Source organism: Buteo buteo, chromosome 6, assembly GCF_964188355.1.
Source record: "Buteo buteo chromosome 6, bButBut1.hap1.1, whole genome shotgun sequence".
Taxonomy (NCBI): domain Eukaryota; kingdom Metazoa; phylum Chordata; class Aves; order Accipitriformes; family Accipitridae; genus Buteo; species Buteo buteo.
The window spans coordinates 9761321-9785478 of NC_134176.1; the positions used below are offsets into that span (position 1 = coordinate 9761321).

Here is a 24158-nt window from a genome sequence, read left to right on the forward strand (position 1 = left end):
TTCCACCGGACTGATGATTAACCAAACATATGCTTCCTGCTTTATGGTGTCACGAACAACTTCCTGCTGCAGTTGAGTTTATTGAAACCAATCTTCCTTTTGATTTTTTCCAAAGTAATGTTTATTTTCTTAAGCATACGTGTCTCACCACTTTATTCTGGTTTTACTTAGTATTATATATTTACGTTGTATTGGAGAAAGCGTTCAAATTTCATCAGAATACAGAAGTCTTCTAGACGTCTCTAATTATCTTTTGCCAAATCCACTTTATCTCTGATTAGTATGAAAGGCTGAATGTTTTTGTCAGGAGCTTATAGCTTTGCTTTTGTAATAGGCTGCATTTTAAGCAGCCAATTGGATTGGTGTTGGCCTTTGAAAAATGTAAAATGCTTTGAAGGAAGACTTAAATGAACCAGTAAAGATTGTGCAAGCACACACATTTAATCTCAGGACTATCTGCATTATAGTTAAAGCTCTGGGAAACTGAAGGAATTGCACTGGAGAATAATCAAAGGGTACAGCTTTATTACATGTCTGTTCTGAAAACGAAGGGACTGTTTTCTCTGGCTTAAGATACTAGGTGCTGCTCTGATAAAAGGAAGACGACAGCACTTTAGATACCACATTAGAAGTTTTCAGGGATGTGTCCAACTGTGAAATGGATGGTTAATTTGAACACAAAAGTGACACAGGGGCTACCTGCAATTCTTTCTCATGGTCACCGAAAATAATTTTGAAATAACTTAAGATGAAGTAGGCCCTCCTGCAGGATGAATCCTCCCAAAGAATTACTTTTGATTGTTAGGTTTTTTGATTATCACTTTAAAATTGAAAGCGCAGTCGCTTCTGATTTGAACAAGAAAAAGGACACTTATTCACTAACATGCTTTAATCCTGATCTGGGGTGTTTCTCAAACATGGTATTTTAAAAAGACTAGGTGGTATTCTAGTCTTGACATGGAAAACAATATAAAAGATCAATTTGTCAACACTGTATGAACAAAGAAACCAAATTCTTAAAACTTCAAGAAGAAAAATTTATACTTTAAAGCTAAAATAATTATAGGACTTCTAAATGATTTATTTATTTTCTTACTAACTTTTCTTGTAGTACAATTTGTTAAGTCTTGACATTTTCTCCCTTATGAGCCATATAGGCAAAAATATTACATGTATGGTTTATATTCACATGCTCTCTGGCTGAGATGAATAAACCTCTAAATACTTCTGTGGTTGCATACTACATTTGATTATTTTCTTCTGATTGTATCAAAGGGATTTTTAATGCCAAATATCTGTTCAGAGTCAAGGGGACTGATTAAATCAATTACTTGCTTTTATTCCTGCATGCCATTTTTGTGTTTCTTTTTTGAAATCTGCCATTCTTTTTTCATTGTCTTCTTTGAGAATGGTAACTGAATTACCACAGGCTCTGATGGTGTTGTGGGGTTTTAGTGTTTTGTTTTGTTTTTTTGTTGTGTTTTTTTAAAATCAAATAATATTACTTCCTCAAGTCTCCACTGTGGAGCTGAGATTATTGTTTGTAAGCAGCGCAAACAATATTATGAACTTTCAACTAATTTAGAGATAATCTTTAGCCTTTAAAAGTTGGTGGAAGTGGCTGAGGTGGAGGTGGCTGGAAGCCCTGGCTTTCAATGTTAACGTCAGTCTATTTTTTAGGTGCTTTATCTTCCATTATTCAATTTTGATCACAGTTTGTGTGATCACAATACACATACCCATGTTAGACACGAGGGGATCCTGAGTTGCTCTTACAATGATTAAAGAAAGGTCAGTTTCTTTGCCCATATTACCTTATCAATTACTTAGCATACTATAGTATTAGTACAAGATTATCATTAAAAATCCTCATCTTCAGCCTTGAGAATCTTATTTCATTCACAAGAACACAAGAGAATCTTGTCCTTTTCTTTGCTACTACTATACTACGATTTTTTAAAATTATTTTTTAGTTTTGCAAGTTCACATTTGTAAAGTATTCATTAAGGTCACATCTAAGAATAATGAAAGGCTGAATCAATCTTTATTTATTAAAGGATTTTAAAAGTTTGTCTCCTGAAAAGCAATTAGTAAGTGTTAGCAGTTGCTTGTGGATTAACTGTAGCCCAGGTCAACAACTGGCAAATTGTCAAGATAGAAGATTACCAAACCGATGACAAGGTGAAATTACATTTCTACCTAAAAAAAAGCCAACAACAAAAAGTAAAAAAAACCCCCACCCTACAACAACAACAATAACAAAAAAATCCCTCCTCTCCCCCCAAACCTTCCTTCAGTATTTGAGCTCTAGAAGTACATGTTCTTGTAGCTTTGGCAAAGCTCATTTGCTGATCTTAATTGCTAGGATGTATTTCAAAAGAATTAACTTTCCGTCCGACCATATGTGTGTGCACATTTTAACAGGATGTCAGTTTTCATCTGTCCCCTACCTCATAACTGCTGTGGTCAAATACTGCATTTTTTATATTGCTCCTAGGAACACCACCTTCCTTTCTCAGGTTTGAGCGTGTGAAGTTGTGGTGTTATTTCCATATAAATGTCTGCTCTGCTGGAATGTCATAAAGCATCAGTAACCGTGAGTTCAATAAATACAGAGCTGTGCTATGTTGAGGGACAGAAAAAATTTGGAAATAGTTTTCTAGGCCAATGGCACACAACAGAGCAACTTTCTAAACTCTTATAAGATGTGTTTTCTACTGTAAAGGTTGTATTCAGGTGGATATCTTCTCTTTCAAGGAGAGTCTTAAAGGTGGAGGAGAAATTAAGATTCTGGACTCCTGTGTTGCAGATGTCCATGGGTCAGTTGTATGTAATTTCTGCACATTGACTTAGACATTTTAGGGAAGCCAAATATCCATTAGAGAATCCTAATACTTACCTATTTCAGTCAGGGTTTTCTTTGAAGTTTAAATGGTTAAATGCTATGTGAGATCCTTGACTGAATAGTTGGAATCCCTTTAAGAAAACATTGTGTTAGATACCAAGACCAGGCACACTTTAACTGCAAGCTTAAGTACAATAAAAGCTCAAGTACATGTTAGCTGGTCTTTGTAGATATGTCTTGCTGACATTTTAGATATGTATCTTTCTTAAAATATTTTAAGGCTACCCTTATTGTTCCTATATTTATGGAAAGAACAGTATCCTACATTATTGCACAGTTACCTGTTTACATGCATGCTTTCTTTGGAAAAAAGCCTCCTGTAATCAGAGTAGTGATTTATTGTATGTATAAAGTGAGCAGGAGCTACTGCAGGGGGAAGCCGAGGCAGGGTTGGGCTGAAGGCTGAGCAGGGCTGTGGTCTTCACCAGCACTGGAAGACGCTGTACAAACCTGTGTCATCTCTTAATACGTTGCCTTTCTGTTCGGTCGTAGTCCCTAAAGCATCCACCAACAGATGCAGTGCAGAGGAGCCAAGTCTCCTTCATTAGTCCAAGGTCATCTATGTCTTACAGAAGCAAATTAGAGCTCCGGAACGACGCATACAGCACGTTTCAAAGAGTTTTCTTCTCAGGCACCTCTTGCCTACAGAGGTGGCAAACCCGCTGGCAGCGGCAGGTACCGGACGCGATACCTGCGTGCAGTAGTTGTGCTGCGTGCTCGTTATGTCCCAGGGGCAGGTCCATGGCTCAGTGGCATTGCGTTTGCATTAATGACCTCTCCTTTTACACCAGCAATTTCCCTGAGTGTCAGCTGCTGGAGGAATAGCCAGCAAAGATGTACAACTGTGGAATATGGTAAAAAGTAATAATCTGCCACCCAAAATGAAAAGGCTGGCTGAGACAGTGTTTCATTTGTGCAGATGTGTTATAGCTTGTTTTTTACGGAGGCAAGCTTTGGATCCACCATGATCCTTTTATATCCAAGTATTCTTTTCCTTCATAAAAAACAACAAGAAAGTGGTCTTGTGCTTCTCTTTGGGACATGGGCAAATGAAGGCTGTTGCTACGTTAGGACCTCTGATGCCCATTTCAGATTAAATTCTTGTCTAGGACTCCTGCCTTTTTAAGGAAATTTGGCTGGGCTTTTTTTTTTCTCTTCTAGTGTTCTGTGTGATTTTTCTCTGATAACGCACATCTTGGGCCTTGTTTATCTTCTGTATCCTTTATTTGTGGAGATGTTCCCAAATGTCATTGTGAATGTTTTAATTTTTTATTCTATATGTTTATTCTTTATTGAGCACTTTAAAGTTTATAGATGCATATATAATATTCTAAAATAGGATTGGTTGTAACATTTTAAAGGGAATTGCCTTGAAACATCAAATATGTTTGTAATACCCTGTGGTAGGATACCACTGAAAGATGTATTCGCACCTCTGCTTTTGTAGTAGTCCTTTTTGGCAGCCCGTATCATCTGTAAAAATAGTAATCTCGAAAGAATTTTGTAGTGAATTCTTTGTATGATGATTTAAAACTCCAGACGATAAATACTCCCCTTATCTTATAGGCCAGACCAAACAGCTGAACCCACATATCTGGGTCGTTGCAGCAATAAGGAAACCCATGGAAAGCAGTGGCTGAGGGGATCTTTGACTTAGATCAATTGAACAGTCTTGCCCTAACTTTCTGTAATACTCAAATAACGGTACTGAATGCAGCTTCAAATGGGTTTTCAGAAGTTCCAGGCCTAGTGACCTGTGGAAATATTTCATGTTATATTGTTTCCTGTGGAACAAGAAATACCAAATGGCATTCGTAATGTCACATTCTTCCTAAGAAGGTGTAATTCTGAACTTTCTCCGCCATGACTCTCCAACTCTGACAAGAAATATTAGAACTTGTGTGTTGTGGTTTGTTAAAAAATGTAAATTTATGTTCAAAATTGTTTGTCAGTCTCTTAGAAAATTAGACGTAATTAAATAGAAAATTCTACAGATTTGTGCCATTTCTGTACCCTCTCATCTCAAGATGGTGTGAGAAGCAGACAATTGTAATAACTTGCTGCTACTCCTTTCCAGCTTAATTTGATCTTGTTCCTTAATTCTGACAGATTGTTTTTAATTTTCCCATCTGTTCCATAAAAATCTCAAGTGATTGACTCTTAGGAAAAAATAATGTCTAATAGCTGAGCCATTTTTAATGAGTTGGTATGAGTTATTTAATGAGACATGCTGAAGAAGGCAAGCCAAGTGAAAGACTGGGCCTAGGGTGGTGGATGTAAAGAAAGTTAAAGGGCAACCATATGCTTCAGGAAGTCTCTACTGTTCTCCTTAACCTCAGCTTTAGACTGCTGTTGTCTCCAATTTCAGGCAGTGCGGATCCTTAGACCCATGGACAAAACCCAAAAGGTTCAGTAGCAGTATTTCATTTTCGCCTTTTATTTAGTGCAATGTCTACCCTCAGACAGTATCACTTTGGGGAGAGGAACAGTCATGCAAGGGCGGGGGGGGGGGAGATCAAAGAATAATACTTAAGTAAACTTAAAAACATTGTAGACTGTGGTTTAACTTCATTTCTCATAGCAAACTACACTATAACTCCCAGATATTCTAGTGTTAGGTCAGAAAGAATGCCCGTGCCAGTAAACAGAATGAATATTCTTCTCTAGTCTCTCTGAAGGCTACAACCTTTGCTTTAAAATTGCCTGCAAATGACATTTCCTGGGGCAGGAAGCCATCAATATGCAGTACGGGTCTTTGAGAATAGCAACCATGAATATAAATGTTAATATCTGGACTTCTCCCTTCTGTTTTGGTTTTTATATATTAGTATAATAAACATTAACATTATTTTTAATAATCATCAAATCACAGTTTCTCTGGCAGCTTGAGACCTCATTATTAAATCAAATAGTGAAAATAAATATACAGCTCTTTTACAAGGAAAGTTGAAAGTTGACTCAACTCTGTAAATATGCCATTGTTAGTCTAATCTATTGTAGAATTCATAGAATAATGAATTAACTTTCCAACTGCATACGGTGAGGCATAACAAATGAAAGAATGCTACCATGGTAATGAGCAAAATATACACTTGTTTTTGCAGGGTTTAATAGGCTATCAACTAAGGAGAGAGACTTTTGTCTGCATTTTTTTTACCTAGTAAGATCTGAGAGTTATTTAAGTGAGCAGAGAACATCAGTACTCCACACTTTCAGAGCATGTCCAAATACTCAGCCAGTCAGGTTTCCCTATGACATGTATTTCAAACAACCAAAGGGAATGGGGAAAGATTAAAGTGTGACTTTTAAGCCATTGAATGTGGTAGCACTTAAAACTGCTGCTGGTTTAAATTTGGACAAAATTGGGCTTTGGTAGTGTCTGTTCTAAGGCCCAAGCTCAGCAAGTAGCCACAGATGGGAGATGCTCTGTGCATATATAGAAGTCTCTGGCTCCGAATGAGACTAGTCTTTGCCTAAGAGTTAGACTACCCTAATCTGGGACTGATATAAGGGAAGAAAATGTTTTCATTTTTAAGGATTTTTTTTTCTTGTTTTTGCTATCTAGTAGCAATGTTCCTAGAGATGGACTTCTCTTTTTTTCTGTTGGGGAGAAGGAACTGATTGGTGGCTTACTTTGCATGGCAGGAGACAAAAGTGGCTTAATTTTGGATAAATTCTCATGAGCTTTGTGAACACAACCTATTATTATCTATCATTCTTGATGGATTTTGGACAAGGATCTTGTTGCATTGTGGCTTTAGTAATAAATCTTCTATGTATTTATGTAGTTAAAATTAAATTCACAAGCTGTAAGTTTAATAGTTCTGCAGTAATCCTTCATAAAACATTGATCTTTTGTTTTTTATCTTCTTCCTCAGTGTGTCAGTCCTGATCTTTAATACTTCTCGGCAGTGCTTTGTTGTGGTGAAGCAGTTCCGCCCAGGTAATCCTCTTTTTTTAGATTTACTTTTGCTCTCTAGTGAAGCAAGCTTTTAAGGGTTTAGCTGTTAAAAGTTGGTGCATCTGTGGTGATAAAATCTTTGTTCTATATTCTGTTTCTTTGTATGATAGCCCACCCTTTTCAGTTGGTCAGAATTTCTAACCAGGGAAATTTCCATTACAGATGAAACGAATGATCAGGGTAGCCTTACATACTGCTTTTGGGCTAGTCATTGTCCTCTTTTGGATGAAATTGCAAACAGCTCTACAATGATCATGCAATAGATTGCTTTTATTTGAAGTTCCTTCTTGACCTATCTAGTACATACTAGGCAGCTTCTGTGCAGAAGCACAATATTTCTTCTTTTTTTTTGTCTTAAATATTCCTTCTTTTTTTTTAATGTGTTATTGTGCATTGTACACTTGGGAATTTAAAATGAGGGAAATTCAGGACTGTATGCTTTTTCATCAGTATTTGGACAGCTTCATTTTACCAGTTATTATTATAAATTTAGGTTAATATACTATTTTTTTTTCTGAGTTTTTGTATCAGTTATTTTGATTCAAAGCAATATTTACTTTCTAGAAGTTAAAAATGAAAAGCATATTCTCTGCATGTTGATTAAAAAAAATCACAAGATATTTCACTGACTGTTGCTAAGAGACCATTTCAAGACTGTTCATGGTAGACTTTATAGGAAACTTTCTAGGGTGGTGTCATGCTGTCCTTTCTTACTGACAGTGATTGACAGGCTGTTCAGTGTTGTGCAGCACTGTTATACTGACAGTGCATACTTCTCATGAAGCACTATATTGACTATTATAAAGAGAAAGTGTTTGTTTATTTGTTTTATCAATAATGCAATGTCTTTTATTTGCCAGCCGAATAAAATGGCTCATATAGCTGTTGCTCTTTTTGAGGCAACCTTAGGCAGAAGCCTTCATATATGTGCATATATATATATGTATATGTACTGAACAGTGACATGTTCATTACATCATCCATATGGAAGTCTCAAATCTGCCTCAAAAGACTGGACTGTTCTTGGAGTTAAACTGTTCCACAGACTGGAGCTGCTCAGAAACCTGACCTTGGGCACAGGGGTCAGTCAGACATCCCGTAGCAGTTCGGTGATCGCAACCATGCCCTGACATTACTCACGTCACTATGATTATATTTCCATTTCATGGTTATGGTCTGCCTTGGTGCCTGTTCCACAAAGCAAAATTAAAGGCTGAGACTTTACTCATTGCTAGCTCCTATCAGGGTCCCACCAGGAAGGCGATAGCTCATTACTTGTGAGCAAACAGCTGCCACTCACTCACCAGGCAAGTCCCCCGCACATGTGCTGGTTGACATATGGGCTCGCCTTTCCATAGGGTGTGGTGTCACGATCAGGTTTTCCCACTGAGGTCTGCACTGCTTGTAAAGGCAGTCATCCCTCCCTGTATGTACATTCCCACCCCATTGCCTTTGGCAGCACCAGCCCTGATGCAGGCACAGCAGAGGTCTTACATGGCTGCAGACAGAAAATTTTGAGGCTTGACCAGCTTAACGGACTGGGCTGAAAGAGTTCGTGCTGGCTTGAGGGGTGGCAGGAGCACACGACTGGGGCGAGGCAGACAGGACCGTATTTTTCAGTGTACTGTGGACCTAGATCGTTTTGATCATCAAATCACATATTTGGAGGGAGCAGAGAGAAAAAAGTTACACATATATCTCAGTAGTTTCCATGGTAGTTCCTTACCTGTGACTGATTGGCAAAGGTCTTGGGCAATGCTCATTTTGGTAGTCAGGTGACCACATGTTTTCAAATACAATAAAATAATATGTTATTATTGTTATAATATTATAATATTATTGTTATAATATGTTATTATGACTTGTTAGAGTCATCTAACAAGGCTGCTCAGACAACAGTTATGATCTTGTTTGATGCCTTTGATTGAGCCATCTACCCTTTGTCCCAGCTTTGCAGAAAGGAAGGCAAGCACGTCAATTCTACTGGAGTTTCCACTCTGAGACTTCTTATAGCTGAGTGGCTCTGGGATAATTACTCAAGATGTTTAATGAGCACTAGATGGTTGTTTGAGTCCTCCCTGTGCTGCTGCTCATTGCATGTGTCCATCTGATGATGGAGGAGACTGCCCAGTAATGATGAAGTGACAGTTTCTGACCAAAGTAGCATAAGCCATCGGAAGACAAGAGAGCAGTCAGACATGGGACTAGTGGGTGGGTGACTGTGCTGGGAGCTGAGCTCACTTCAAACTTCTGCTCTCCAAACTCTTTGTGCATTTGCGAAAAGCTGACAACCTGTGATGAGGAAGAGGAGAGTCACAGGTTTCCCTCCAAAGTGTGCCCTAGCCAATAGGTCACGGACTACTTTTCCATCCAGTCCTTGATCTCCCCTGGCGCATCACTTGTGCAGTCAACTTTGCACCTTCAGGAGAGGTATGGGGGACTCCTCTGTTCCCTGATATTAGCAGGCAGCTTGGTTTTCTAGGCTTTGCTTATCTATGAGATGAATTGAGTTTGAACCTTTGCGAGCCTGGTGATACTGAATTCATACTCTGACTCCTTGGTGAATGCTCTAATACTCGGACTCTCTTACAGAAGTGGCTGGTACCGCTTCTTCCTTATCTACAGAGAAAACCTGTTACTGGGCTTTAAGTGTTGGCATATTGCAGGTCTTGGCTCTGAAGTGGACTGCTGGATTAGGTCCTTCTGGGAACGTAGGTTTTGATCTACGTGGAGCCCAGTTGTGCTGAGGGAGAAGCAGAACAGCAGGTGCCTGCTGGAATGACAGGATGGGTTTCGGGGATTTAACAGACTTGTAACAGAGAGTTATTTTAATCACATTTCTCTACCCTACACTCTTACCTGCATCCTGTTTTGATGCCCAAGTCCTTTAGTAGGATGCATGTGTTGTTCCTTTTTGTATTTACTGATACGGATGTCAGTACTGAAAAGGCAATAAAACCTGAAGAGTATTTGGCTCATCAGAAAGATCTTGGAGGTAGTTGCCATTTATGATAATTGTCATAGCTTTTAGAAGCTTTTGGAATAATGACAATAGGCACCCTTCAAGGATCTGTCCCTCCAAGTCTGCATGGAATATTTTTTTTGCTGCCTTCATGCTGCATTTTAAAAAGAAAACTGTTCCCTAATCATGTCTTTCAAATAAGAATTGATGCTTCCTTTCCTTAACTGTTTGAATCTCAAAGGCCTAGATGTACCTGCTACAAACAGCTTTGAAAGTTTTAGCTTCTGGAGAAAGATTAGGTTTTGGACAATAGACTGATCTAGACATGTCCCTTTCAAGTGCTGATCTTGCTATACTACACTTCTGAGGTGTCACAAGAAGCATTGCAGAAGGAGCCTAGGCACAGGTTTCTGGGGTGTAGACTCTTCCTCACAGACCATGTGCTTGAGAAGTCGCTGTGGTACTTTACTTTTATGCAACAACATTTCTCTAGAGACCTTGTATATCACAGTTTTAAGAAATAATAAACTAAATCCAGTAACTGGAAGAACAAAAGGTTGTCCACTAAACTTGACCTCTTTTATATACCAGTTCTGCAAGATTTACAATGGGACGTAAAAGATAAGCTCATTTGAAAACCATGTTACGTGTATATGAAATATGCATGTAGAATATTTTAATGGAATAAAAATAAGTTCAAATTTTAAAATAGTTTTATTCAGGTTGTTTTATAACAACCTCATGGTAACCTTTCATGAAAAGCGAGGGGATAGACATGAGGAAATTTCAAAGAAACAAGTGGGATTATACCTGTAAGTTAAAGTTAAAATGATCTGGAATTGTCAGTAGTGATTCTTTTATAACATCCAGTCCTGCAGTTCTCACTCAGAAAAAATTTCTGTTGACATCAGTGAGAGGTTTTGCTTAAATAAGGACTAAAATCTGGCATTTGCACTTTCTTTAGGAGGGCATTACAGTGGCAGCTGTTTGTAGATTAATTCAAGAAGTCTTTTTCAGACTCCACAGAGGAATCTGTGCAAGGAACTATATGTTCAAAAGAGGATTTTTTTTTTTCAAACAAACATACATGCTTTTCATACCCTTTCTAAATAACAGCTGAGTTGACAGGCTGAAAGACTCATCGTTGTGCACATGGTACATAATGTGCAACCCAACTTTCCTGCAAGATAACTGCATAGTTTAAATTAAATCCTGATAGCCACATTGCCCAACAAATGGAAGCTGTATGGTGCTTCTGGGACTTAGACTTCTTGGATGAACTGCCTCCTTTTTTAATTTTTATTTATTTTAAGGTGTGCATGAATTAATTCCAAATGATGTAAGCACAAATAGACTTAAAGAATAATTTTACAGAAATGGCAAGAGAACCTTTGTTCTCTCAAATTCCAATTTCAGTGTGTCATAATTTTAACAGATAACGCGACTGATTTCCTTGTTACTCTCAAGTACTCTGATGGTTATAAATTTCCAGGCAAAATTTGTGCACCATCTTTCTTTCTCTTTCATACGAATGAACAAACACCCTAACACCCTCCAACCCTCCTCACCCCCCCCTGTTTCTTTTGTGATTTGTTTTTTTTTTTTAAGCTGTTTACATGTGTGAAGTAGAAAGGCATCATCCTGAAGTGTTTCAGAATCAGGAGAAGGAAAGCTCTCGTCTAGAGGATCCCTTACCTGCGGTGGTAGGAGTGACCTATGAACTCTGTGCTGGCATTGTAGACAAACCAGACCTTTCTTTAGAAGAAATTGCATGCGGGGAAGTCTTAGAAGAGTGTGGCTATCGTGTTCCCGTTACAGACCTACGGAGGATCACTTCTTACAGGTAAATAGCAGTAAGTTAAAACACTTTGCATTTTGTTGTTTCACAGATTGCTGAAGTGGCTTGAATGTAAATTTATGTTCCCTTTTCCCTTATTAAAGCAGTGTGTTGGAGGAACATGGACATCTGAAAGTATATGAAATGTGTAATTTTCAGCAAGTGAGAGGAGTATTTACAGAGACTTAAGGAATTATAAACTCATAATTATGGGATTGAATTCCCAGTAAGAATGATACAATTGTGATTTATTCCAAAGACTATTAGAACAGGGAAAAGTTGCATTGGGCCCTTCAGAGGAGTTTGTAACAGCACTAGAAAACAACCCATCTTTACTGTGTCAGGCGTTTTCCATCTCTGATTCTTATTATTCTGATTAACAATAGAAGCTGCCCAAGATGGACTCTGATTTACCATTAACACAATTTTGCAGAAGCTTGAGAACCTGTGCCATTAGATCTCTTCATAACATTTGGGTTGTAATGAAGCCTTCTTTGAATTTGACAATAATGAATGTTATATGTGAAGATTTTGCTGATTTCACTATGAAAATTTTTACATTATATTTTTTGCAGGGTTTCAGATAGTTTCTGAAACAGATTTTAACATGTTTTAAAACAATTATGAGGAGTAAGAGGAAAACTTAATATGTAAGAGGAAGAATACAAAATGTGAGTTGTTGTAGGGGAAAAAAAACCAAACAAAAAATCCTCAGAGGAAATTTTGCACACAGCTTTAATCCCATTATATCTCCTTCCCAGCTTTTAGTATTGTTATCCAAAATGTATTTATGTTTGTATTTTACAGAGAAAGCAGCAGGTTTTTTACTTTCTTTATTTTGCTTGATATCGCCATTGAACTAGGCCCTGTCATTGGTTTTTAATTTGGGAATTGAATACAAATCCACAGCTGTCAATCCTGGCAAATGTTATTTCCTGCTGGATTAACAAGCAGTGCTTCTGTTGAGGGGAGGGGGTGAATCACAGGAGCTGTCTTTTACAACTCCTTGAAACTAGATTAAGGGTTTGTTCTACTGAAAGAAAAAAGTGCCTTCTAGATTTATGAGCAAAAGCTGTCTATAGAATTCCATAGATTGGGTGACACTGGCACACTATAGCATGCAGATACATGCATACATGTATATACACATATATGCATATACCAACACAAAATAGTAAAAGTAGAATATAACTTCTGTAGCTGTAGAAGTTTGTAGCTTCAGTGTAGAAGTTTGACTCAACAGTAACGATTTACACCTGGCTAAAACACCCTGTATTTTTTGGTTGATGAGTGTCTTTGTATCTTACACCTGGTTGTTCTTTCAGTTGCCTTTTTTTTTTTTTAATTGCATTGACTTGTGAGGAGAGTATACAATTGGAGTTTTCTCTGTTGAGACCCATGCAAAGGCCACTTAATATATTAACCTCCCAATCCTGCTTTGTCTACATGGGCACAGATTTCTGCCCATGGAGATCCATGCTGAAGTCAGAAGGACCTGTATAGTATTTACTTTTTTAGATTATTATGAAAGATTGAAGCCTCAAAGATGGTATTTTCCAGTTTCTTTTGTTGGATTTCCTGTGCTCCGTATTACAATTTTATTCTAAATGTTATGGTCTTCCTACTAGGAGTGTCCTGTTCTTCTTCCTTCAGCCAAAGACTGGCATATCTGTCTGATCCTTGAGGATTTCATGCAAAGACAGGAAGTAATTAGTTCCCCTATGGTCTGCGAAGGACATTTTTTCTGTAATCGCTATATTAAACATAAGAATTTCTGGCCCTTTTCTAAGTGTAACAGGTTTTTCCAAATGGTTTATGCTGCTGTTTCCTGCTGTGACTGTCAATACAGAGCATTGACATAAAGCGTTACATTAATGCATATGCATGCCATAAATAATTACAATATATCATGCGCTTCTACTGTTACCTGCAATCCCAGTGATCTCTGTAATAGTTGCTCTATATTATTTATTGATCCAGTGCATCAGGTCAGAAAGAAGCCTTAGAAAACAGAATTGGAAGGAAATTTGGGAGGATCTCCTCTAGATTGCTCCTCTTCCAAAGATCAGGCTCAGCTGGATTTAAATCACTTCTGAAGAATGTGCATCTGTGCTTTCTCTAAAATCTGATCATTTCACAGCCTCTCTTGGAGGGTTTCAGCATTCTATCTGAAGTGTCTTAACTATCTGTACCATGAGCAAGTTTTTCCTTCTGTCTTGCCTAAATTTCCCTTCTGTACTTCAAGTCTGAGACTTACTACCCTGTTCCCAGTGGACATGAAGTACTTCTGCTCCTTACATGTATTTGTTTGAACATGTCTCCCCTTTATTTTATTTTTGCCTATGCAAAACTGTCGTAGTTGATTTAAGATTTTTCTTTAGACCATGTTTTCTAGATGTCTGATCATTCCTTCTTCAATCCTCTGCCTTCTCTCCATCTGTTCTGCATATTTCTTAACAACATAGTGCCCGAAGTGGAGCACAGTATTTTTGTGGTGGCTTTACCAGTGTCAGATAGAGTGGAAGCATTATTTCCCTAGTCTTGCAGATGATTTTGTTTATATGCGATAGTATGACTGCCTTTTTTTGCAGTGGCATTATGTTGTTGACTTACAGGCCCCTGTCTCAAAACTATTTTCTGCAGCAGTACTACACTGTCATTCACCTCCTGTCTGTATTTGTGCTGTTCGTTATTGCTGCCTGAACACAGAGCTTTGAACTTGCCTTTACTGAATTGCATCCTATTTTTTCAGACCATTTCTCCAAGCTGTTGGGATGATTTTGAATTCTAATACTAATCTCTAGCTTCTTATAAATAATCTATCTCAGCTTTGCTACCTGCAGTCTGTATTTCAACATACAAGTTCTAAAACAAAATATTGAATTATATTGAATGGAGGATGGTTCCCAGTGGAATCCTATTTCGTTTGTATTTCCAATTTGACAGTGATATCCATTCCATGAGTATCATTCTCATACTAGTTTTTCACCTATTTCACAGTTTCTTTGATTTCTAAGTATATCATGATCTCCTAACTTCTTAATGAAACTGTCACATTAGATAGCGTTCAAAGCCTTGATGAACTGAAGTTATATCGTTTGTGTTGCTGCCCCGATCCACAAGACCTCTTACTCTATTACAGCTGATATTTGTTTGACTGCACTTGGTATATTCCTGACAAACATTAGCTGTTTTTCCTTTCTTGATGCAAATAAAACTGCGTTAAAATATTTAGATAACTGTCATTAATAATTACTGAGTTAAGTCTATTAGATTTTTTGTAGATAAAAACGCACAGAGTTGTGTGCAAGGTGAAAAGGCTTTCGTACAAATATGGGTTTCTGTGTCGTCATACCCTTTGGTCTGAAAGCAAGAAGTGATCTTCTATTCCCAATGACACCCCTTTCTGGAATCATGGTTATGAGAGGAAAATTGCCTGACTGGAATAAAAGCAGGACTTGAGCTAGACCTGACAGAAGGACATGGAAAGCAGAAGATACATCAAATTTAGAGGGAGAAATGGTTTTGGCTAGGCAGGTCAATACAGTTCTGCAGCTAATGGATTAAGAGGGGAGGGCATGAACAACGCGTAGGGGGAACGTAGCCTAGGGGGGAAAAATGGAATAGAAAACCCTTGAGTAGAAAAAGAGGAAGAAGAGATGAAAGAACAATGGAGAGAAAAAACTTGGGCTGAGAACTAGATGGACTTGGGGAAAGTATGTTCATTGTGGTGGAGAAGAATTCTCTTTAACAAAATGAGGAAAGTACTTAGACTGTAATCAAGCAGAACTTTGCTCTGTTCTCAAGCAGTGGAAGCAGTAAAGACTGGAGGTAATCTGAAGATAGCTTTTTTTTTTCTCATTTATTATCAGGGCTTGCAGCAGTGGTTTTGGGGAGAATTTTTTTTTATGTTTCTCAGCTAACTGGAAAAGGTTAACTACAATACTGCTCCAGATATTTCAAAAGCACATACAAATAAGCTGTTGGACCCCCTTCTTAAGCTGTGTCAAAGCTCCTGTGACATGATACTCATCAGGTAGAAGTCAGGCACTGCATTAAGCAGATCTCAGCCTTACTTACCTTGAATGATCCACAGAGTAGCTTTGGAGTCAATGAAAAAACAGGAAAGAAGGCAGGAGTTGGGACCTACGCTTGTTGAGTGAGAGTCTTTGGAACAAGCTGTTCCAAGCAGCAGGAGGACAGTATGGCATGGGTGAATGAAGGAGGCTGGATTGGGGGTAGATAATGAGAAAGACAAACATATTAAGAGGGACTTGACTGGAGGAGGTCAGAGGAATCACACTTCGAAGAATCAGAAGTATCTGTTCCTACTGTAGAAAAATGCCAGCCAGAAGGTGAATTTAAATGTTAAGTGGTTCATTTTGCTGTGTAGATAGAGGCAGGAATCATTCTGAAACAAAAATCTGTATTGTTTGCAACCTGTGTGGTGAGTTTCTTCTTCTCATCAGGGCTACACAAATTGCTATTTTTGTGCTTGCGTACAATAAGTAACCTCGTTTTGGTATTACAAAAAGTTTATTCTCTATTCTGGCAGCAGCTAATCCATTTTTGGAGGCTTCTTGAAAGTTTTGATGCCTACTGGTATGTTGAGTTCTCGTCAACTATACGTATGGCCTCAGTCAAAAATAGCATAGATGGTAGATGCGATGGGTGTAAAGGAACCATTTAGCTCAATAACAAAATGAAGCTAATACTATAGTAGTACAATTGTAAACTGAGGCTTCATGAAAATGGTTGCCAGTTAAATTGTTCATTTTTAAAAGCTCTGAAAGAAATGTGTGAGCTTCCCTCCAGTTTGGGGATGTTTTTTCTCTAAATGCAAAATTTTGTAAGTGAATGACTTTGGACTTACTCATATATTAGATATAACAATTTTTCTATCTGTCATGGTATCCCAGCAGTTTTCAGTTTGAATCCCATGTGAAATTCAGCTGTGAGTTAGTTTCTTAGGTTGAAGTACTTCCAGCTATCCTCCTTGAGACTTGTTTCCTTAAAAGACAGGGGTGGGGAGATTTGTTGTTGTTGTTGTTGTTGTTGTTGTTGTTGTTGTTGTTGTTGTTAAAGATGTTATTATTGCCATTGCAACTTACAGTATTTTCTTCTAGTTCTTGAAAATGTTGATCTTCTTGAAGAATATTTACAAAATTAGTTGGACTCAAATAACACCACAGAGCATCAGGATAAAGTTGAACCAGAGCTTCTGGTTCAAATTCCTTTCCCTTCATTCCATCTTATTTTCTCCCAGGGGTTGTAATAAACTCTTGGCTATCAATGGGATACAATAGGAGCTGCAGGTTCTCAGCCCCGCTGCAAAAAAATCAGATGGATTAGTTTAAGGGCCTAACTATATTAACATAGGTACTTACTTTAATCTTCCTACATTTGATTTTTTTCCAAAAGTATACAACAAAGAAGAGCATTCACAGAATTAATATTGGATGTTCCAATTACTGTGCTATGGCTATTAGTCTCTGTGCAATGAGGTAAAAATGGTTTGTATTCACAGGTTATTATGTAGAAAGAATAATAGCCTTGAAAATGTTGGAGTGTGTTATAATTAGAAAGATCACCTGCTAGTACACCTGTTGGGTGATGGCATAATGTAATATAATTTTATGTTAATTACTTCTCTGCTTTTTTCCTGCACCTGCTGCTTATAATGTCAGAACTGTACAAAGGTTCTAAGAAGTGACAATAGGAACTGCATGTCACTGTTCATCAGTTTACATGTTGCATGCCTAAATAGAACTTGATTTCAGCATAAATAACAGAGATTTGTGTTGCATTTATTTGTAAACATGAATTATGTATATACTATATACCCAAATTCTGCATCCAGATGGCTTACTTCTTATAAAAGGGTATATTGCATTTAGGAATTTTCAGATTAACTATGTCAGATTAAAACCAAAAAATGTATTTCTGTGTTGATAGGAACAGGTAAATGTTGATTTTTATAGATTTTTATGTTTGTTAAATATTAAGAAACGATGGGAAATTTCGTTTTTAATTGCTGTCTATCAGAAAACTGAGTTAAACTAGTAAGTCTTCACAATGGTAAGTCAATTTATTTGTTCCCTACATTGCAGCAGAGGAGTAGAGTATAAGATATTGTTTGTTTTCTCATACATGTTTGTTCCTTCAAATTAAAAATTTAATGTTTATGAATGTAATAATCATGAATGTAATAATTGGTTGGCATAGGTGAGCATCCAGACATGAGAGGAAGGCAAAGCTAATCATGAGTATGTGCTTTGAATTGCGACCCTGCTTACAAATGTGCACGTGTGCATACATGCACATGTGCTCACACACTCAGTTTGAAGAAGAAACTCACTGTTACTGAACATCAGCAAACATATAAAGTGGACTCAGTCTCACTTGTGGCTTTTAGGCACTACTAAACTTTTTTTTTTTTTAAAGCAGTAAGATACTGTTATCCACTCGTGATAAAAAATTAAATGTATCTTTATGCTTATGAACTTAGATATGACAAATGAAAAGTGCCATTTTGTGAGCTCTGTTTCATCTGCTATATATTTCCACATGCATTTAATAAAAGGGAAGAGCTAAACAAAGGCTTTGTGATAGCTGCTATTGCCATGTTTCCAAAACATATTGGAGTGACAATCTATCTATCTCTTGTGTTTTCCCTGGTCTAAGAAGGAAGTAGATAGAAAATGCTCTAGTTACAGCCTCATTCTGCCAGCCAGTCCCACCCCTGGGCAGGAGGTGAAGAGAAGCACTTTGCAGTCATTCTGCAGAAACTGCTTTTCTGCTATGCTGTTGCCTACAAGTGTGTTTCCCACAGCATTGAAAGCCTTAGCATGATTTAATCAGAGTGTTTCAATGTTTTCTTTAAAATGAAATATGGGAATGCAGCATACTATCTTGTTTTGATGTGTTAAACTTATATTTAAGTTACTATTGTGATGAAAACCATACCACTTTGGTATCCTTACTTTGACGTGCTCGCATTCTTAGACTTGCTGTTGTCAAAGGTAATGGAGGTTTCTAACTGTCTCTGAAGCAACGCTAGAAGTTTAGTCCTAATAGACTTTTGGTTTTAAAAATACCTCTCTGATGAAGTTACAGGGTTTGTAAGCTTAAGCCCTAATGATTTGACAAAGTATTTGTCAGCCATGTAGCTGTTAATTGAAACAGCTATAAACTTCTCAGAGGAAACTGATCCTTGTGATAAAGAGACAAGGAAAACAGAGCTGTATTTTGTATAGATCATTTGCATTTGTCCCACAGTGGTAAATAAGAGTCAAGCACCGTACAGACACATCAAAATACATCTGGAATGCTCAGCTAGGTCAAGCCAGGCTTAGTAGGTCTGGGTCAGTAAGAGCCATGAAATGCCTGGTCTGGGCAACATGGTGCTAAACCCATGGAGTGAGACTGAAGCCTGAAGTCTCACCGTGGGCCGGTGCTGTGAGTTCGGACGCTGCTTGTCCTCCCCCAAACCAAGCCTCTCTTGTACTGGGAAGGGGAGACACCTTTATCAGGAAGGTGGTTTTCCCAGGGTGAAACTCATCACTTGCAGTTCGGGTGTGCTGACCCCTGCGATTTCCACAGATGCAAAGCTAATGAATATAGCTGTAATCTGTTAATAGGTGACTCATTTCTGACCATGGCAAAAACATTTTATTTGTAATGTGAAATACTAGGGCAAGGAAAAGCATATGTCACAGACTTGGCATAGAGGAAAACGGTAGCAAAAAAAGGAATATAACTGTGATTAAAGGCATAGCAAAATTCCTTAAACATACTCGGAAAGTGCAAGTAAGTGTGCAAAAGCATAGGAAGTTCCTAGTGACAGATAAACCTGAAAGCATACTGAAAACATAATAGCTGCCTATTTACCAGTGAGACCTACCTTCTCCCTCTCTGCTCTCTTCCTCCTCCAGCCCCAGTACCCCAAATCACTGAAATGTATACACATTTTCCAAGGGTATGTGTCAAATCACTTTATTACTTCAACCAGATGGAGGCTCAGAAGAGCTTCAAAGCAACAAACCTGCTAACTTTTGATTTCTGTAAAAATCAAAAGTACTAAGACAAATGAAATGTCAATAGCATTGATTTTTGGACAATTTTCTAAAGACAGGCAGGATACATTAATATCTAAGAGTCTGGAAATGTTGTGAAAGACAGCGGTAGCAATTTTGGAGAATGTTTAATTTAGTAAAGGGCATTCCAGGTGGATCCATGCAAAAATGATCAACTGGCATAGTCAGCCAGAGCATTTAGAGAAAGAAAGATCAAATTAAGAAAAGTAAGAAACTTGCCTTTTTTATGAATTAAAGTATATTCCTGTATCTTTCAACTTCTTTCTGAAACCATTGAAATGGACATTTAGGTAGACAATAAATAGTGAGGGGATTCTAAGTAGTCTTACAAATGTTAAATTTGGTGGGGGGGAGGGAAGAGGAGAATAGAACAACATGAGTATTAATACCAGCTCTCTTTGATTTTATTTATAGGTCATTTGGAAGTTTTTATTAGTTTTAATGAACAACTCATGGCAGAGTTGCACTAGAGAAAGATAAGTTAGGTAATCAAATAAGAAAGAATGAATATGTGGGTATGTTCTCCTTTGAATATGTACTGTTGCAAATTTTTTGTTGGTTTCTGTGGCAAATTACATGCTGGTATACGTGAAGAAATATCATAACTTTGGGCATCATAACAAAGGAAAGACATTGATGTCCAGTGCTTTCATTTTTTAAAGTATATTCAGTGTAGTAGCCACTCCTCATGTATTTAGTTTGTAAGAAGAGAAACACTGATTTATTAGAAGTATCATGTGAGTAAATACAATGAAATATCAGCATATTGAAATCACTCTATGCTATTTGAGCTACAGTGGCAAGAAACTGAATCTTACAGTGTAGCACCTTGGGAAGCAGTTTTCCTTTCCTTTAAAGAAAAGATGTGTGGAAAGTGAACTCCTGTGATTTCCACAACTGCAGCTAACTCCTAAGTAAATGGTCACAGGTGGTATAGAAGGGGATTATGCTGTAAATAATCAAGCCAGAATGTTCTTATAGAAGGGCTTCTTAAATAAAGACTCTATGGTTTTGTATATAATCTTTACATAATATCAAGTGGATATGGATACAGGGTATACTCAATTTAGGATCATTTTCATTCTCCAGGTGGGGCACCCCAGATGAAGCTCAGACTTGACACTTATCAGAAATAACAGAACATTAAATATATTATGCATAGTCCTGTGTTTTTTCATGGTACCCGTGGAGACTAGTGAGCTGCATTTTTTGTCTTACAATTTTTACAGTATTAATTAACGTGGGTTTTTTATTCTTATTATCAATTACCAAAAAACAATCCTTGAACCCCAGGCTTCCTATATTTATTTAATTACTAAAAATGCAATTCTTGCAGAAACAATTGAAGAACAAGCAATCACTATTTATAGAGAAAAACAGATCTGCATCTCTAGTTGATAAAATAATAAAATCCTTTCTGCCTCCTCACACAAGAAAAGAAGAAGGAAAAGGGGGAACAAAAACTGAACAAGCAACCTACTATTCCATCACAAATACATTCCGTCGGTAAGGCTCCTTCCAACAGACATGGGTACAATGGTGAGGAGTGGGTAGCACACGGGTCAGTGACAGATATCCAGGTGACTAAGCTGAGGGAGACTGTTCACTGAATGACTAGAGCTTAAATAGCCAGCTGTGATGGATTGTGAAATAGATCTCTTTGCTCTTAATCAGTATTTCATTTCCAGCGTTGCTTTTTAACATTATATATTATTGTGTGATAATACCAAGAAAAATATATTGTATTTTAACACAAAGGGAATCTAGTAAAGTGTGCCACCATCCTCACGGCAGAAAGGGCACTGATAGCACGTGAGCATAAAAAATGACATTCCAACTTTTGCAAGCTGGTTGCTGATAGCAACTCGATGAAAGATGAATCTACCTTACTTTTATAATGAGATCAGAACGATTAAGCCAGCATGCTGGGCCCAGTGCGCAACTCCCGCTGCTTTCAAAGGCTGCATTTGTGTTGTGCTGTCGGCTGGTTGGATCTTCAGCTGAGGTAAGATGAATGGCAGCACGGCTGGCGAACGGCATTACTCTTCCCGGCAGAGAAGGGAAAAGGGAGTGTGGCACAAGGAATTCTGAGAAGACATTTGATCTGGTGCCCGTGGCATGTACAGTCTGTGGGTGATACAGTCAGCCCTGGATGGCTCTTTTAGTGGCAAACTGTCTCTGATGGTCATCAGAATAGCGTACAAATACCAAGGACAGTGGTTGCAGAGAAGAGGTCCTTAGGGAAAGTAAATACTGAATCAGATTGACTGAGGAAGGAGCTCATGTACTTTGGTGAAAGTGGAATAGAGAGGGAAAACTCTTATTCTGGCTTCTTGCTGCCTCCTAGTACATCACATTTTGTTGTTTAAAACGTGTATCAAAAAAACCACTATTGGCACTGAAATAGAGTGATGAGCCCAGAATGAAAGAAATCGCATTGCAGCCTTCAAAGTTCCTGGAAGTGCCAAAGATGCTTAAGTTTCTCTTCTTAGATATACAGGAATGATCCTGGAGGGATGAAACATCTTGTCCAAAGTCACAGAACGTATCAGAAGTAATTTTAGGAAAAGAACTCACAGGTTCACTCCCTATCCTGTGTTTAAAAAAAGAGTTTATATTGATGTAAGAAACAAACTTCAATAATCATTATTAATTCTTCAAACAAAATAATTGCCAGTGTTCTTAGAAAATTGAGAGATAAATTATTAATTCCTGCTATGGGGTGTGATGTATGCTGGATTAACTGAAAGATTTAGTTGACTAATGAGTGGGTAAGTATGGATCTACTAAGATCATAACAGTGCTACAAATCTTGGAATCCTCTGTATGTATAATAATATGGAAGCTAATTTTTCAGCTTGCACTAATGCCTCATTCATAGTTTCAGTTGACTTTGGGTCCAGATTCAATGTGAAAAGTCACTTGTAATCATGTGAAATGAAGAAGTTGCGATTACGATGTGAGTATTTTCTTGGAAGGACCAAATGAGTGGATTATGTACTTATCCCTTATTTAATAATACCTAAATGAAATAGTCCTAAGGGAATAGAGGATTAACAAATAAGAAGTATAATACACAGCAAGCAGTCTAGCTGAAGAAAGACGACATAATCTGAAATATCCTCAACTAAATCCACTGTAGCAAATTTAGCAGGGAGACTGAATTACTTGAGATACATGCGTGCTTACAGTGGTCCATTTGGGTCAAGGCTAAAGTTCAGGAGGGATAGAGACTCTCAGGCTGCCTTTCTGTTCTTGTACCTATCCAGTTCATGAGTAGAGGACTCCAGCTGTGAATGGACATAATCTTCTTAAGAGTAAAGAATCTAAATATTTGTGTAAAAACAAGCAACCAAATGTAGCATGATAGCATACAAATACACTGAGGAGCTTCATTCTGTTGTTTGTAAATCTCTGTAAGTCATTGTGCAGTCCAGTTCTCACTAAGGTCAGCTGGAAAAACTTCTGTTGACTTCAGTATATGTAGAACAACAGTTCACCAATTCAAAAACTACTTTTTTTATTTTCTCCCAAACTAACATTTTTTCCACAGTTGCAGAATATATTTGAAGACAGATCCATTTCATATGCAACTGTATTCAAAAGTGTTGGGCTTTCTGTGTGAAAGTTACAGTCAATTTCCGTATTAATGAACTTGCATTTATAGGTTCTAAATGACATTAGCAGAGAGTAGCAACATGCATTTTGATGCTGCTTAGTGACACAAGTTAAGGACACAGGTTTCCATTCTTAGTTCCTAGCTACCTTCTTTTTATCTAAAACAAAGTTTCTTCTCTGCCTTTTTCCAGGTCTGGAGTTGGTGTGACAGGTTCTAGGCAGACGTTATTTTATGTAGAAGTAACAGACCAGATGAGAACTGGCGAAGGAGGTGGCCAGCCTGAAGAAGGAGAGCTGATTGAAGTTGTAGAAATACCTTTAGAAGACTCCATGAAGTTTGCTTATGATGAGACTCTCCCGAAGACGATGGGTGTCATCTTCAGCTTCATGTGGTTTCAAAACAACATAGCACCTAAGCTACCAAAAAAATAAAATCAAAGCACCATGATTTTAAGAAAAGCTCTCCTGCTGATTCTGTGGATGCAGGAAACTGCAAATCTGCCTGCCTCAATCAACTTTTCACAGAGCAAATCTTTCTTGAAATAAATTTCGAAGTAAAATCTGAATTAAAATCCTGACCCAGTTTCCATCATTAGCAAAACACTGGCTTCACTGGGGCCAGTATTTGCCTCTGAAAGGCAAATGTTGATTTGTGCACAAAGGCAGAATAAATGTGTCCAGTTCTCCTTTTTCATGACACTGCTCTACCACTATTTTGAAGAGTTGCTCAGGACCTCAGTGCAGCTGCTATACGAGCCTGTCACTGTGGTCTGTACTTA

General features: G+C 37.7%; 1 protein-coding gene across 1 annotated transcript in view; it reads left to right on the forward strand.

Annotated features, from left to right (window-relative positions):
* NUDT14 (nudix hydrolase 14) overlaps window positions 1-23957 on the forward strand; it is a 62007-nt gene extending 38050 nt beyond the window's left edge. Inside the window, exons 3-5 of the mRNA XM_075029676.1 lie at window positions 6784-6848; window positions 11437-11671; window positions 23571-23957. Of these exons, the coding sequence (XP_074885777.1) occupies window positions 6784-6848; window positions 11437-11671; window positions 23571-23811 (541 nt within the window). The 3' untranslated portion in view covers window positions 23812-23957. The remainder of the gene's footprint in view (window positions 1-6783; window positions 6849-11436; window positions 11672-23570) is intronic.
* Window positions 23958-24158: the final 201 nt, after the last annotated feature.